The following is a 16538-nucleotide window of genomic DNA, read 5'->3' as shown; positions in this document are numbered from 1 at the left end:
TTCTCTCCCCTCTCCTCTCTCCCGGTTCAAAACTCCTCAAACCATCCGCCCCTTTCCATGGAAGGTCTATCTTCTCTCCCTCTCCCCCATTCTCTATAATTTCAAAGAAGGTGTCTTCATAAACGGCCTCGATTTTGTTTTCTTTCTCTCTCCTCTTTCAAAAAAAATTTCGTGTTAGATCTAGATATTTCAAGCGAAAACGAGGGAGTGCATCGGTCAAGCTGGTAGCTTTACTGTGTCGACCATGGTATTCAGGTATAACCTCTCTTCTTCTCTCAAGATCTATCGTTTCTGCTTTCTTTTTTCTTAATTTTATGCTGATATTGCGAAAAATTGATGTTATGGGTGTTGAATTCGTTCAGTTTGATCAGTTGATTGTTCCTGATGAATATCATTGCCCCATTTCTAAAGAAATTGTGAAGGACCCTGTTATTTCATCTACTGGAAGGTTTGATTCCTATCTGGATTTTTCTTTAAATTTCATGGGTTTTTGTTTAACTTTTCTGGATTTCGATTGAATTTTTCTGTTAATTTTGAATTATTTTTCTTGGGAATAGAGATTGGTTATTTTATTTAATTAATTTTCCGGATAATATCAATTTATGAATTTTTGTGGGTTCGTTTTCAATTTTTCGCTGGAGTGTCGATTTGGCATTTTCTTGAATACTACATGAACTTTTCGTGTTTGGTGAACTGAAATTTTCTATCAGTCTGTGGATTTTCCAGAAATTCTGGGAATGAAAACTTTATAGTATAATTTAAATGTATGGATATCATGTTATTCTACTTAATTGTTTTTGTAAATGATGAAATATTTGACAGTAGACACTGAATAGCTTACCAATGAGAGCTGTTTTGTATGAACTGTACAGTGGGAAAATGCAAGGAGTCAATTGCCTCCAAATGTTAGGGTTGTGGAAATGAGTATGAATGATTCCTGGTTTTGTGATTCAAGACCTACTGTGAGTCTTATCCTTTCTCCTTACAGCTTGATTACTTTTTATCAAGGAGTTTTCTTTTCCTTCCATTTATAATTATTCCTAGATTTTATGCAATGATTTTTAGGTAACATCTCTTTTGAACTAGTTTCTCGTAAGGAAGAACAACATGAAGAGTGTAGCTGGAATCGATTGGACTTTCAACAGTTAGGTTGGTAAGCCCTCCATGTTGATTCTTAAGAAGTATTTTTGATGATATAAGCTTTTCTAAGTTAAGTTTAGCCTAATGTTACAGTGCCAGTGTATGCTTCAGTATGTTCCAGCTTCAGTGATGTTCAATTATTGTTCTTATGTGTCTTATATAACATTGAAGAGTTGTGGTCTTGTAGATTGTTTTCCTAGGGTCTGAATTTGCATAGGAGGGAGTGTTAATTCAAAGTTGTATTTTTGTGGTGAAAACAAAATATTGGATTGTTATTGTGTTTGTCCGAGTGCATAAACTACACATTTAAGTTTGTTTACACCCTAAGTACGCTTTCGAAACACATATTGACTTCTTGTTTTAGATGTCTTGTTTTAAGTAGAGGTATCCTGAGTTTGGTTGTTGTTATATCTCTTAGGCGTTGATGATGGATGCTATAAGGATTGGAGTCATGACATTCTTGTTTCAAGGAAGGTTAGTTTGTAAGTCAGCATCCCTAATGATGTTCAAAGTTGTGCATACGTTGACCATTTAATATCTACATGTCTCTCACTGTTTGCTAGATTGATTTACCCCTCTTGTGGTTGTTTGTATAATCTTTTGTTTATGGTTTTCCACTTTCCAATTTGATGTTCTATTTTCCATCTTTTTTCCTGGATTCTCATTTGTTTTACAATCCAATTTTAATATATAGGGTATGGTTTTCGATCTCCTTTAAAGGCGGTCACACAATCGGAGGTCAATCAAGAATTGGAAAGACAAGAGGTTGAAGAAATGTTAGATGACTGTATTAAAATGTATGCCCTTAAACAGGTACTATCTCTTTCTTCCCCGTCTGTAACAACACCAGTTTATTTCCCAGATCATAATAGTACCAAGTACGAATTGAGTTATCATAGGTATGTAAACTAGAATAAAGATTGAGCTCCTTCTTGCAGGTTCCCTCTGAGAAAATATGCATTGAGAAAGAGTCTATAACTGATGGAATTTTGGAACTCATATCTGAATTGGGGATACAGAAATTGGTGATGGGTGCAGGATCTAACAGCAGATTTTTGAGGTGGAGATACAAATTTTGAAATGCACTTCCACATTTTTTGTTCTGTTCCGGTTTCTATAATTTTACAGTAATTGATTTTATTATAACTACTTCTGATTTTAGTGACCATGTTCTAGGCATTATTATATTGAGCAACGACAAATATCATATCGTACATGTTCTGATAAAAACGCACCTCAATCTATAGGATGACATGTCCTGTTTTGTTGCCTTGATATTGCAGGATAAAACCAAAACCCACCTCAGAACAGTCTAATGAAGTCCTTAATAAAGCTCCTGATTTCTGTCATATCTGGTTTGTATACAAGGGTCGTCTAATATATACAAGGTATATTTTGCTTGCTAAATTTAATCAATACATGTTCATTCTCTTGGTGACTTGGTGTTACTTCAAATTGATAATTATTGTGTCTACTAGCTTCATATCTCTTAAATTGATTAATTTGTGTGGTATCAGAAATTACTAGACACAAGTTTCGTATCAAGGAGGGTAATAAGTATTTTTTTGCAGAAAGGTTTTTAATTATTTTCCTGTATCTCAAAGAAGCATTACATTGTTTTCCCTCTGACTAGAATCAGTTGTCGCATTATTCCAACTTGTCAAAACTTGGAACAAATATGACATGATTTTACAAAAATTTCAACAGCAACATGCCTTTTACGGCTTTACTTGTGATTTATAACATCGGTTCTAGTGCTTGCAAAATCATCAGTGAAATAAAATACTGAATACAGATACTGATTTCAGCAACATGTGGATATAGGGAAGCCACGAAGCAACTGATCACCGCCATCTAGAAGAAAATCAGTTGAACAGATTGAGCTATTCAGAACAATCAGTTGATTCACCATCAGCTAAATCAGCTGGTAGCTCATGACCACTGTCTCAAAACACGCAGCATTCTTCACCTGCTACTTAATTTGCTTTTTTAATTTTTATTTTATTTTATTTTGCAGGAAGTTTGAAGATAGAAGGGTGGGGAAATTTACTATGGAAGACTTGTCAAGAAATGATAAATGGGCATGGCGTAATTTTGGTAATGGTTAAGGGAAGCGTAGGCCGAATAATCGAATTGTAGATTCAAAGATTGTTTTTGTGTGAATTTATATTGTAAAATTACATTAAACAATATTATTTCAATATTAATGTGAATGAAGTATTTATTGTTTATAATTGTCTATTTTATGAGTATTATAGTTCTTCTATTACCTAACAAAGAAAATTAAAGCAGAATATGTAGCCAGCTTATGTGCTGTTGGGGCGGGCAACACAATCTTTGCCTCAACAGGCTTGTTTGTTGAGGGGGGCAATTTAATGTTCGCCTCAACAGGCTAGTTTGTTGAGGGGGGCAATTTATTGTTAGCCTCAACAGGCTTGTCTGTTGAGGGGGGCAATTTATTGTTCGCCTCAATAGGCTTGTCTGTTGAGGGGGGCTTTCAAAAGCCCGCCTTAACAGATATCTTTTTGAGGCGGGCTTGGCCCGCCTCAACAGATCTCTGACCTGTTGAAGCCTCCTCTGTGGAAGCGGGCCATGTTCGTCTCAACAAGCCCGAAATGCCCCCCTCAACAGGGGTTTTTTCCACTAGTGTTTGCCCCACTCAGGTCGACTTTGGTACAAGCCTTTGAAAGACTAACCAATCAAGGAAAGTTGAGGCCTATAGGCCCCACCCGTGACCCTCCTGTCAAGAGAAAATATTGGGTCGAAGGTACTTACTGCAAATTCCATCAAGGAAATGGGCATGACACTGAAAACTGCTGGAATCTAAAAAACACGATCCAGGACATGATAGAGGATGAATTGATACCTCTCCCTAACGTTGGCAAACCCAACAATAACAAGAGCCCACTCGGCTCTTGTCACATCTCTCTCAACCAACCAGAAAATGAGAACTTCGACCCTACGGTGTACATTACACCTCAAGGAGCACCACTCGCTGTGGTCCCTATGGATCTAATCGAGAGAGAAGTGTGCGGTGTGTGGGATGATGATGCTGAAGATATCTACCTATCTCAAGTATCGGGCCAGGACCTCTTTACTGAAACTTGGCCCGGGTATGCTCTCATTGACACCACCCCTCAGGAATCCGAAGTCGACAATCTCACCCGATCCGGAAGGATATACCAACCGGATATTCGCCCACCTCCCATGGACGATATCCCAGCCGTCGCAGAAGTCATTGAAAATCCTCTCTTGAAGCAACTAAAAAGAACTAAGGCCGAGATTACCTTTTGGAATCTCATGTGTACTTCGAAGGAGCATCGCGAAAATCTTATTCGCTCACTTGACCTCATCTGACTCATTGGTTAACCACGCCACGAGAGATGGTAGGGAAAAGGCCATAGTTTTTACTGACAAAGACCTGCCCAAAGAGGGGGGGTGCCCAGAATAAAGCCCTCTATCTAGTGGTTGGATGCAAGGGACAAAACATCCCCCTTGCGCTCGTAGATAATGGTTCAGCAGTTAACGTTTGCCCATTGCGAACCGCCCATTGCTTGGGGCTAGGAAACGATGATTTCCAAACCTCCACGCAAGGAGTACGAGCTTATGATAACTCTCGAAGGCCTGTGTTGGGAAAAGTCAACCTTACAATACAAATCGGGCCTGTGGCACGCACCACGGAGTTTCAAATAATCGACATCAAGCCCACTTTCAACCTCCTCTTGGGGCGACCTTGGCTCCATGACTTAGGAGGTGGCTTCTACCCTGCACCAAATGGTTAAACTTAACCATAACGGAGTGATTCTGGAAATCCGCGCCCCTCCTCTCGACATCAGTTGTACTATGGTTGGAACGGCCGAAACTGCAGACGACCTTTATGGGATTCAAATGGATGAAGCAATCCAGTTCATCGAAGACTATGATCCAGCATTCCTAGACCCGCACGCATCCCGAGTCATCACTAGAATGCTGTTAGCTCAAGGTTATTTCCCAGGAACCCCATTGGGCATATGGAAGAAGGAATGCACGTTCCATCCTTTACCCAACAAATCTACTCCCTTTAGCCTAGGCTATGAACCAACGGAGGAAGATATTGCTGACCGCTTGTCTGGGCTACGCCTTAACAAGGCCAAACAAACCACCCTCCTTCCCCCGTATCAAAGAACCCTTAACGGAATGTTCGTTCGGGAAGGAGAAGAACACCCATGCTGTGATTTCCCTGAACCTTTCGTTCAGGATGGCTTGCTAAAACCAGGATTTGAAATTCTCCATGACTGCCACACCTTGGATGAGGCACCCCACCTCACCAAGACCAAAGCAGCTGAAATATTGGACAACCAGGCTCTATGGACATTGTTCAACGAATCGAGGCCTATGGAGGACGAGACTGTGATGACTACCCTAGGTTTACAAGATGAAGGTTTCGATCCAACCCAGATAATCTCTCCTGCGTCAACACTAGAAGAGGCCGAGAACGGATGGGTGAAGACATGTCAGTGGGTCAACACAAAAGGAATAGAATTCAAGATGAGTACCGGTGAAGGACCAAAGTTTTACGAGACTAAACCTAAGGCTTGAGCCATATAGAGCACCTTAGTAAAAAGCGCCTAGTAGTTCTTTAGATTGATAGAAAAAAATAAAGGCTTTAGATGGTCCTAAGACCCCTTAGAATATAGTTAAATTTTATTTCAGTGTGTTTTCCTTACTTTCCAAACTAATAAAGGCGTAAGATTTCTCCTAAAAAACTTTTATTCTAACACTAAATGAGCACCAAACGTACTTGCAAATACAAAAACAAAGGGGCAGCCCACTCTAGGCCCAAATAACAAGGCCCACTCGGTCTTGAAATCGTGACATCGAAACTCATCAAAATAAATAAATCCCAAAGAAAGCCATACTATCATATTGCCACAACATAAGGGTCTAACCCATGCAACCCAAAGAAATCAAAACAGGAAATCAAATTCAAAATGTTGCTCAAAAAAAATACATCCATAAAATAGAACACCATCATTCCCAACCCACGCCTCAGACCACTCAAAAGCCTATACAAAGATCTTCACATCTTCCACACACTAACCCTATTCTCAAAACCGTTTCGAGTCACGAATAGAAAAAATTAATCCGGAAAAAAATGCGTCTCACGCTAACAGTCAAAAAAGCCTCCGAAATAGCCTCAAAATTGATTTTAATACGAGTAAAAAGCAAAGCACAAAACAAAGAGAAAGGAAATAAATGCAAGAACATGTGAAGCAAAGCGTCAAAAACGACCGCCCAGAAATCATTTTCAGCGCCCAGGGCTGGGCGCCGAAATCTTTGACGCCCCAGCCTGGGCGTTGAAACTCTCTGCCTGCCTAAGCTTTTCAGAAGTGCTCGTCATTTTATCCGCACATAACGGAAAAATAACGAACACTCGGGGGGTACAGCACACATTCAAACATGCATACCGAAAGAATAGCCGTACAAAAAACACATGGAAATTTCATTTTTATGTACAGATACGCGGCTTACGGCAAAAAAAAAAACAGCAGACTAAAATAATGATAATACTTCTCTCATTTTACCGATTAAATAATATGTTTCCACCTCAGGGCATATTTATTAAAATTCGGCATCCTAGAATTTATTCTAGCTAGAACTACGCGCGACCTAATTCTAACAAAGATATGTAGGCAATCCTATTTATGGATTCGGTCCAATCAAATAAAAAATATATATATATACGTTGTGCAAAAGTGTTTGACATATATAAAAAGAAAAAGGAGAAGCAAAATGAAAGTAAAAAATAAAATACGCCTTTATTAAAAAATGATAAGAAGGAAAACAAAAGTGCTAAGAAGGAAAAAACAAACACAACTGAAATAAATAAAGGGCACCTACACCCTAGCAAGAACTACATTACTCTAGTTCTTCCGGATCATCAAATAAAGTCTTGTAGAGGGCAATGTTCGCAGGGTCCACCCCCACAATTTTCTGCGCCGCCCCTATATCAATCTCCATAAGAACCGGCTCCTGGACACTAACTTCCAAAGATGCCAAGGCTTCAGAAACATTCTCAGTTTGAACAGCTATAGCCCGTTCAGCCTCAAGGGCACAGACAATGGTGGGGGAAGGATTATCGACATCAACTAGATTAGTCACTGTTTCTACTAGCGGCTGCTCCTTCCTACCCCATACATTGTTCCGGCGACGATCTCCGCGAGAGCTTGCATTTCTTTTAGCAATGGCAGGCCCCTTCATGTTAGGCATCTTCTTAGGCCTAGAACTGGAACGGGGAGGAACTTCCTTTCGCTTTCGATCAGGACGAGCTTTCATAGTCTTAATACTATGGGTGCGAGGATTGGCAGAATCACGGCCCTCATATCTAACCTGAATACGAGGTATTAAAAGCTCAGCCGGCTCCCCATTTTGAGCCTCGGTCCTTACAGCTTTATCATCGGAACTCATCCACAACTTGTAGTTTTCAGAAAGACCCACAAAGCCATTTGTAGCCACGTCCCAACGCGGGAGACCATCATAATACTTAGCCCATGCTTGAACCCGTGCTTGTGAAAAGGCCGCTACTTTAGGTGGTACCGTATCAGAAAAGGGGATAGTCTGCCTTAAGCCGTATTGACGCATGACTCGGTAAGGAAAGATATAAATGGGCCGAGATAGCCCCAACAAAGAAACATAAACCGACACATCAGAACCCCCCGTCATAGTAGTCAAACCCCACAACGGTACCACCCACTTAATAAAACAGATACCATGAGTAAAAAAGGAAGCCCACTCGGCCTCATCCTGGCCTCGGTGCAAATACTTTCGGTTACCCAAGGCTATAGGGCGATAATGTTTAGGATCGACAGGAGTTTCTAAAAGCCTAAGTCGTTCCATGAGCCAAATCTGCAAAAAACGGGTACGATCAAATAAAAACAAATAATAAAAAAACGGAACCTGGGGCGCAGTTTCAACGCCCAGGACCAGGCGCCGAAAATTCTAACGACCAGCCCTGGGCGCTGAAACTCAGCTCCAGGTAGGACGAGTAAAAAATATGCAAAAAAAACATATATGTGCGCAAAGAAAAGATCGATTACGTGCAGCAATAGGGGGCTTCCCTTAAAATATTCAGATTTGGCATTCTTCTTCAACTCATCCGCACTCAGCAAAGTCTCGGCGACAACCAACGGCATAATAGAATAACAACTTTCCATCTGGCTAATCAAGGGGATCAACCTTATGTCACCGAACTCACCATTATTATTCTACAGCAAATAATGATTCAACAAGCAAAATACAAGGGCTCGAATGTTCAATTTCTGTTCGGTCATATTTTTACTAGGCCTAAAGTGATGTTTTACAAGCTTTGCCAAATTAACCTCATCACCTACAACAATCTCAGCAAGTATGTTAGCATCTAATCCTAGGAAAGCCCCTATGGTTGTTTTACCCTCTTCAATGGTGCCAGGGGTGGCAGGAGTAGCATTAGTAGGATAACCAAGGATCGCAGCAAATTCATCTGGCAAAGGACATATTTCGTTGCCCCGAAAGACAAAAACATGATGATCGGAATCCCAAAAGCCCAGGGCTGCATACAGAAAGTTATAATCAATATTAATTTGTTGTAAGCCTAAAAGTGCCTCCAAGTGGTATTCTTTCAACAAAGCCTTTTCTGTAGGAGTAAGGGCTCTTAGCCAACGCCTAACAGCTCGTTGGAGTGAGAAGGGAGGAATCGACTTGACAAAAGCAAGGAGGAATTAAAACTAAGCAACTACGAGAGAGAAGAAGATTGAGAGTAATGGTAAAGAGGGACGTATCTAGCCCCTATATATATAGCTGAAGACATCGAGTGACATCCTGATCCCATTCGGAAACGCGTTAAGAAATCCGAAAACCAAAAATCGCCAGGAAAAGACTTTCAGCGCCCACGATTGGGCGCCGAAATGATTAACGCCTAGCCTTGGGCGCTGAAAATGCAGCCCAAGCCCCGGATCTCACAAAACGCGGAACAGGAAAGGACTTAAAACCGTGTTGGTAGACACAAGGCCCTATCGCAATTAAAATCAAGCCCAAAAGCACCGCTAGCCCCCAAATAGTGAAAATTAATGTTAAAACTTGGTCGAAACATAGACTCGTCTCAAGGAATGTATGTGTACACTTTTCAAAACAAATATGAGCAAAATAAATATCAAGGTCATTCTTCGAAACACCAAAAAAAATATTGTTAAGTCGTTGGTTTCCCAAACAATGTCTGTTTGTCAAAAGATTAATCCGGGCCAAGCTAAACCAGATATTATTGGAAAATAAACTTTGTAGCCCGGAAAATGAAGTCGCACTCCACGACTTCGTCAAAATAGCATACCACTATGAAGGTCGCTCGCACATACGAGCACGACCCCAAACATGATTAAAGGACGTTATAAAATACATACCTCTCTTGGCAAGAAATGACCGTCAAGCCCGAGTGCTTGGGGGCTCGAAAGAAAATATATACTCCAACAAAGAGTGTGCGAAGTCAAAATCATATTCCCAGGCTACGCTATACGCAGTCCCATGTTTGGATAATCTCAAAAGGAAAAAAAGCGGATTCCGACCTCAGAGTAAAGGTCGTCGTTGATACTTGTACATGGTCCTCTGATCTAAGACCAAGCGGTGGCAAAAATCGAGCCGTGAAGACTAGCTCGAAACCACAAAAGAAGACGACCACAAGACAAATGTCCGTCTAAGCCCGTTGTCAACCCACATTCAGGTTAAAACTAAATCCGAGCATCCCGCGAAAGAATTCGCTCTTGCAAGAATGAATGAAAGAAATTCTCAAAAGAAATCACGATGAACAAAAAATTGGGACTTGCCCACCTCAATCGGGCAAGATCGCGCCACGAACCGCGCAAGTTCCAAATCGAAAAAAACAAATTCAGGGACGTCCACCCTCAGCGGACAGGGCTCGCCCACCCTCAGCAGGCGGGGTCTGCGTCACTAGCCGCGCAGGTCCTCAGTTTTCGAAAAATAGAATCTTCAAAAAACAAAAAAGAAACAGGCTCGCCATCTTCAGCCGGCGGGGTCTACATCACAAACTGCGTAGGTCCTTATTTTCAAAAAAGCACAAACAAATTTCAAAATAGATTCGTCCACTTCTATCGGACGGGGTGTCCACCCTTAGCGGACAGGTTAGCCATCTTCAGCCGGCGGGGTGTACGTCACAAATCGCGTAGGTCCTTATTTTCAAATTTCAAACCAGATTCGTCCACTTCTATCGGACGGGGTGTCCACCCTTAGCGGACAGGCTCGCCATCTTTAGCCGGCGGGGTCTGCGCCACTAACCGCGCAGGTCCTTAGTCGCTGCAGCGATAACTTTTTCTGGTTTTCCCTTTTTCCAAAAAATTAAAGGATTGGTTTTCCGTTTTTCCAAAAAAGAACGATGTGAGTAGTTTTCCTTTTTTTCAAAAAATTAAAGGATTGGTTTTCCATTTTTCCAAAAAAGAACGTGTAGACACCTACTTTTGTCCCCATTCCCGAAAGGGAAAGGTTCGATGATGAAAACATAAATCTCCACTTGACAACGCATCTCCTATAAAATAAACGAATCTCAATTCCCCTTTTCATTTCACCCGAAACCTGCTATTTATGGAAACCTGCTAAAAATAGTAACTGCCGTAAAGGGTAGCTTCTAAAAGTGGCAAGTCATAAAAGATTGAAACCTGTCAGAGTTAGGTGTTGCACTCCAACGTAAATCCTAAATGAGATAAAAAACTGCGAGAATCCTATTCCTAATATGATTCGGAAATAAGAGTTACGTATTAATTAAAATCCTAACGAGCCTAGAGTTCGTAACGGGCCCAGACGCATTCCGTCATGAAATTGATACGCACTAAAAGACTCGATTAAAGTCTCAAACACTACGGATTTCAGGAATCCGAATCTGACTAAGAAAACAGCCCAGACCCTATTTTCAACGCCTGGCTCTGGGCGCCGAAATCTTCGGCGCCCAGGCCTGGGCGCTGAAAATACCTGGGTACGTGTTTTTTCCTAATTCTTTGTGGATTAGAACTCTGCAATTCTATCTTTCCACGAACTCTTCCCTATAAATACAGCCCCAAATTCGACATGAAAAGAACGCACACACAATTCATATTATGAGTATTGACTCCAACCCTTAGCCTAAGCCTCACGCTGCGAAATTGTTCACGCGTTCTGTCGCAATCCATCCATAAATCGAACAGAACGTGTCCTGTCCCATAATTTGAGATTCGTTAAATAAAAAGGAGAAATAGCAAAGTCAAAGTGGTTAGTTTTCTGAGAACCGTGACGCACCTCTCAAGGGTGCGTCGTAATGTGTCCCTTTTCGATGATTTAATTGCTTTCCTCGCCCTTTTTATGAACTGTTAAACTAACTAAATCTGATTGTTCTATCACGCCTAAAAAGTATAATATTTTTTGGAAATTGGATTATCATGCTAGGTCCCTTAATGCTATTTAAATTAGATAATCACGATCGATCTAGTATTATATGTTGCATATTGCTAAAATCAACTCAGATTAGTTTAATAGTTAACGCATGTCCCTTCAATTATTTATGCTGAGCTAGTAAGGATATCCTGCCTCTGGAGTTATCGACGAGCGAAGTACTCCTCTCGGTAGTTACAGTCCCCCGAACCCTCAATCTCTACCTTGTGGGTGTATGTTGAGAGATCCCCACACCAGGGATCACAAGGGAACATACGGCCGTCGTGGTCAAACATAATTGCACTCCCTTTATGTCACGATAACCGGGTTTTGTCAGTTTTTCTCATTGTTGTTAAAAACTGAATGACGACTCCTATATTACTAGTCAATTGGGTGTATACTCACAGGAAATCCAATTACACTTGATTGAATAAAAGAATCGTCACACCCACGAGGGACGAGGTCACGCATTAGCCTCGTGCTTTTTCGACCCCCTCACAGTGGCGACTCCGCTGGGGATAGTGAAGGAAATACTCGTGCTTGTAGGTAATCAAAATAGCCGAAGGGTAAAACGATCCTACCCCGCGTTTATTTCCCCATCAAGTTGGGACGACCTGAAAATCAGCATATTAATGTGAACGGGCAAAACCGCATAACGAATCTCGGCTCCCTTGGGAGTTGGGACTAAGGATATGTTAGGTTATGATTCATATGACAAAACATAAATCATGCGGAAAAACCATAAAGCCAGGAAAGCATATTATTTACACATAATCATTTAGCATAGTTTAGATGCATACACTTTGTTGCGTGCCCTCGCTAGCTGCGCCCGAACCGAACAAGAACAAGTCTTTAGGACTCCAAGTGTCGTCCCTCCGTAGATAGTCCACAGCACGTCCGGATCCGCCTTAAGCTTGACCAACTAGAATCGCCCTTAAGGTACTTAGAATTTTCGGCTATTGTAGGCAATTATATGACTGAATTTTTGCTCTCAAAAATCACTTTGAATACTTGAATACTCGATATAAATTATGAGCCCTTAACTCATATTTATAGACCATGGAATAAGTAATCGAATCCTACTAGGATACGAATTAATTAAATTAGAATCCTAGTAGAATTCTTATTTAATTAATTTATCTTTTAGGATTAGGAATTTTAATCATTAAACAAATCCTATACTCTTTAGGATTCGTATGTGAACACAAACTCTACACGAGAATGACCCGCAAGCGTGCAGGCCATGCCCGCGCACAGCCCACACGGCCGCTCGGCCCACGCGAGCTACAAGCCCACGCGAGCTGCAGCAATGCTCGCAGCCCACTGCTCGCAGCTGCGCGCGCTGCCACGGCCAGCTGGGCCTGGCCTTGCGCTGGGTCTGGCGTGGCCTTGGCTATTCGTGTGGCGCGCTTGGCTTGCTGGGCGATGGCCCGGCTTCGTGCTGGGCCTTCGTCTGGCAGGCCTCGTCCGTTGCTAATTCGTACGATACGCTTCCGATTAAATTCCCGATTCCGGAATTTATTTCGGATACGAACAAAATTTAATATTTTCGATTCCGGAATTAATTTCCGTTTCGAACAAATATTTAATATTTCCGTTTCTGGAATTATTTTCCGATTCCGATAATATTTCCGATTCTGACAATATTTCCGTTTCCGGCAATATTTTTGATTCCGGCAATATTTCCATTTCCGATAATATTTTCCGATACGTACCATGTTTCCGTTTCCGGCAACATCTACGACTTGGATAATATTTATATTTCCGATACGATCCATATTTCCGTTTCCGGCAATATCATCGTTTCCGGAGTATTCATTTCTTGCCTGTGATGATCTCAGCTCCCACTGAAACCAAGATCCGTCGATTCCGAATATCCATAGATGGAGTATTTAATGCCATTAAATACTTGATCCGTTTACGTACTATTTGTGTGACCCTACGGGTTCAGTCAAGAGTAAGCTGTGGATTAATATAATTAATTCCACTTGAACTGAAGCGGCCTCTAGTCAGGCATTCAGCTCACTTGATCTCACTGAATTATTAACTTGTTAATTAATACTGAACCGCATTTATTAGACTTAATATTATATGCATACTTGGACCAAGGGCACTATTTCCTTCAGGATACCTTTTTTCGCTAACAGGGGGTTGCATACTAGTCTTCCCAAAGTAAGTATCTATGCAAATGATTATGACATTGCCATGTCCACATAGTTCAAGAAACAGAACTACTAGTCATCTTGCATTCTAATCGTCTAACGTTTTCTATGCGTCCAATTTTATAGAAAACTCCGACTAGGGACCATTTTCAACCTTTGACATTCAAGTTCACTTGATAGACATTTCTTAGTCACAGGACTGGTCCTGACAGTCTATCTTGAATATATCGTCAAATTGAAGGGACTCATCATTTAATAAACCACAAATTAAATGGAAAAATGAATTCTTTTCATTTATTGTGAATGATTAACCAATAATGTTTTACAAAGATTTAAACTCTAAAACTTTAAAACATTAAACAGGGATATCAAAGCCATTCTCCAATATGCTTGATTCCCATAGCTGCAGTGTTCGAGTTGTGCTTCGCCTGCGGCAGAGGTTTAGTCAATGGATCTGATATGTTGTCATCAGTTCCAATCTTGTTTATCTCGACTTCTTTTCTTTCAACGAACTCTCGTAGAAGGTGAAATCTACGAAGTACATGCTTGACTCTCTGGTGGTGTCTAGGCTCCTTTGCCTGTGCAATAGCTCCGTTATTATCACAATACAGGGCTATTGGTCCTTTAATGGAGGGGACTACACCAAGTTCACCTATGAACTTCCTTAGCCATATAGCTTACTTTGCTGCTTCATATGCAGCAATGTACTCCGCTTTTGTTGTAGAATCCGCAATGGTGCTTTGCTTAGCACTTTTCCAGCTTACTGCACCTCCGTTGAGGCAGAAGACAAACCCAGACTGTGATCTGAAATCATCTTTGTCGGTTTGGAAACTTGCGTCCGTATAGCCTTTAACAATTAATTCATCATCTCCACCATAGACCAGGAAGTCATCTTTGTGCCTTTTCAGGTACTTCAGAATATTCTTGGCAGCAGTCCAATGCGCCTCTCCTGGGTCTGACTGGTATCTGCTCGTAGCACTGAGTGCGTACGCAACATCCGGGCGTGTACATATCATAGCATACATTATTGAACCAATCAATGATGCATATGGAATCCCATTCATTCGTCTACGCTCATCAAGTGTTTTTGGGCACTGAGTCTTGCTTAGAGTTATTCCATGAGACATGGGTAGGTAGCCTCGCTTGGAGTCTGCCATCTTGAACCTATCAAGCACCTTATTGATGTAAGTGCTTTGACTAAGTCCAATCATCCTTTTAGATCTATCTCTGTAAATCTTGATGCCCAATATGTACTGTGCTTCTCCTAGATCCTTCATCGAAAAACATTTCCCAAGCCAAATCTTGACAGAGTTCAACATAGGAATGTCATTTCCGATAAGTAATATGTCGTCGACATATAATACTAGGAAAGCAATTTTGCTCCCACTGACCTTCTTGTATACACAAGATTCGTCTGCGTTCTTGATGAAACCAAAGTCACTGACTGCTTCATCAAAACGTATATTCCAGCTCCTGGATGCCTGCTTGAATCCGTAGATTGATTTCTTTAGCTTGCATACCTTTTTAGCATTCTTTGGATCCTCAAAACCTTCAGGCTGTGTCATAAACACAGTTTCTATTAAAATGCCGTTTAAGAAAGCAGTTTTGACATCCATCTGCCATATTTCGTAATCGTAATATGCAGCGATTGCTAACATTATCCAAATAGACTTTAGCATTGCAACTGGTGAAAAGGTTTCATCGTAATCCACACCGTGGACTTGCCTGTAACCTTTTGCAACCAATCTAGCTTTGAAAACTTCAAGTTTCCCATCCTTGTCCTTTTTCAGTTTGAAAACCCATTTGCTTCCAATGGCTTGGTAGCCATCTGGCAAATCGACCAAATCCCATACTTGGTTTTCAGACATGGAGTCTAATTCAGATTGCATGGCTTCTTGCCATTGCTTGGAGCTAGGGCTCGTCATAGCTTGTTTGTAAGTCGCAGGTTCATCACTTTCAAGTAATAGAACGTCATAGCTCTCGTTCGTCAAAATACCTAAGTACCTTTCCGGTTGAGATCTATATCTTTGCGATCTACGCGGGGTAACATTTCTAGATTCACCATGATTCTCACCAGATTCTTCTAAAGATCTCTGAGTTTCATCCTGAATGTCATCTTGAGCATTCTCTAGAGTTTGTTGTTCGACTCGAATTTCTTCGAGGTCTACTTTTCTCCCACTTGTCATTTTGGAAATGTGATCTTTCTCCAAAAAGACACCATCTCGAGCAACAAACACCTTGTTCTCAGATGTATTGTAGAAGTAATACCCCTTTGTTTCCTTTGGATAGCCCACAAGGATACATTTGTCAGATTTTGGATGAAGTTTGTCTGAAATTAATCGTTTGACGTATACTTCACATCCCCAAATCTTAAGAAAAGACACATTTGGAGGCTTTCCAAACCATAACTCATATGGAGTCTTTTCGACAGCTTTAGACGGAGCTCTATTTATAGTGAGTGCAGCTGTATTTAGTGCATGTCCCCAAAATTCTAATGGAAGTTTGGCCTGACCCATCATTGACCTGACCATGTCTAGCAAGGTTATGTTCCTCCGTTCCGACACACCGTTCCATTGTGGTGTTCCAGGAGGAGTCAATTCTGATAGAATTCCACATTCTTTCAGATGGTCATCAAATTCATAGCTCAGATATTCACCGCCTCTGTCAGACCGCAGTGCCTCAATCTTTTTGCCTAATTGATTCTCTACTTCACTCTGAAATTCCTTGAATTTGTTAAAGGATTCAGACTTATGCTTCATTAGGTAGACATAACCATATCTACTGAAGTCATCAGTGAAAGTGATAAAGTAGCTG

At 41.1% G+C, this 16538-nt stretch overlaps 1 protein-coding gene across 1 annotated transcript; it reads left to right on the top strand.

Annotated features, from left to right (window-relative positions):
- Positions 1-341: 341 nt before the first annotated feature.
- LOC110802482 (U-box domain-containing protein 33-like) lies at positions 342-3050 on the top strand. Its single transcript, XM_056839227.1, has 9 exons — positions 342-448; positions 727-751; positions 873-962; positions 1559-1614; positions 1704-1723; positions 1835-1953; positions 2079-2200; positions 2424-2528; positions 2965-3050. Exons 1-9 carry the CDS (start codon positions 342-344, stop codon positions 2996-2998), a joined length of 678 nt encoding a protein of 225 aa, XP_056695205.1. The 3' UTR covers positions 2999-3050.
- The last annotated feature ends 13488 nt before the right edge of the window (positions 3051-16538 follow it).

This window comes from Spinacia oleracea, chromosome 3, assembly GCF_020520425.1.
Source record: "Spinacia oleracea cultivar Varoflay chromosome 3, BTI_SOV_V1, whole genome shotgun sequence".
Lineage (NCBI taxonomy): Eukaryota > Viridiplantae > Streptophyta > Magnoliopsida > Caryophyllales > Amaranthaceae > Spinacia > Spinacia oleracea.
The sequence above is the reverse complement of the archived record's forward strand: the minus strand, read 5'-3'. Positions and strand labels throughout refer to the sequence as shown.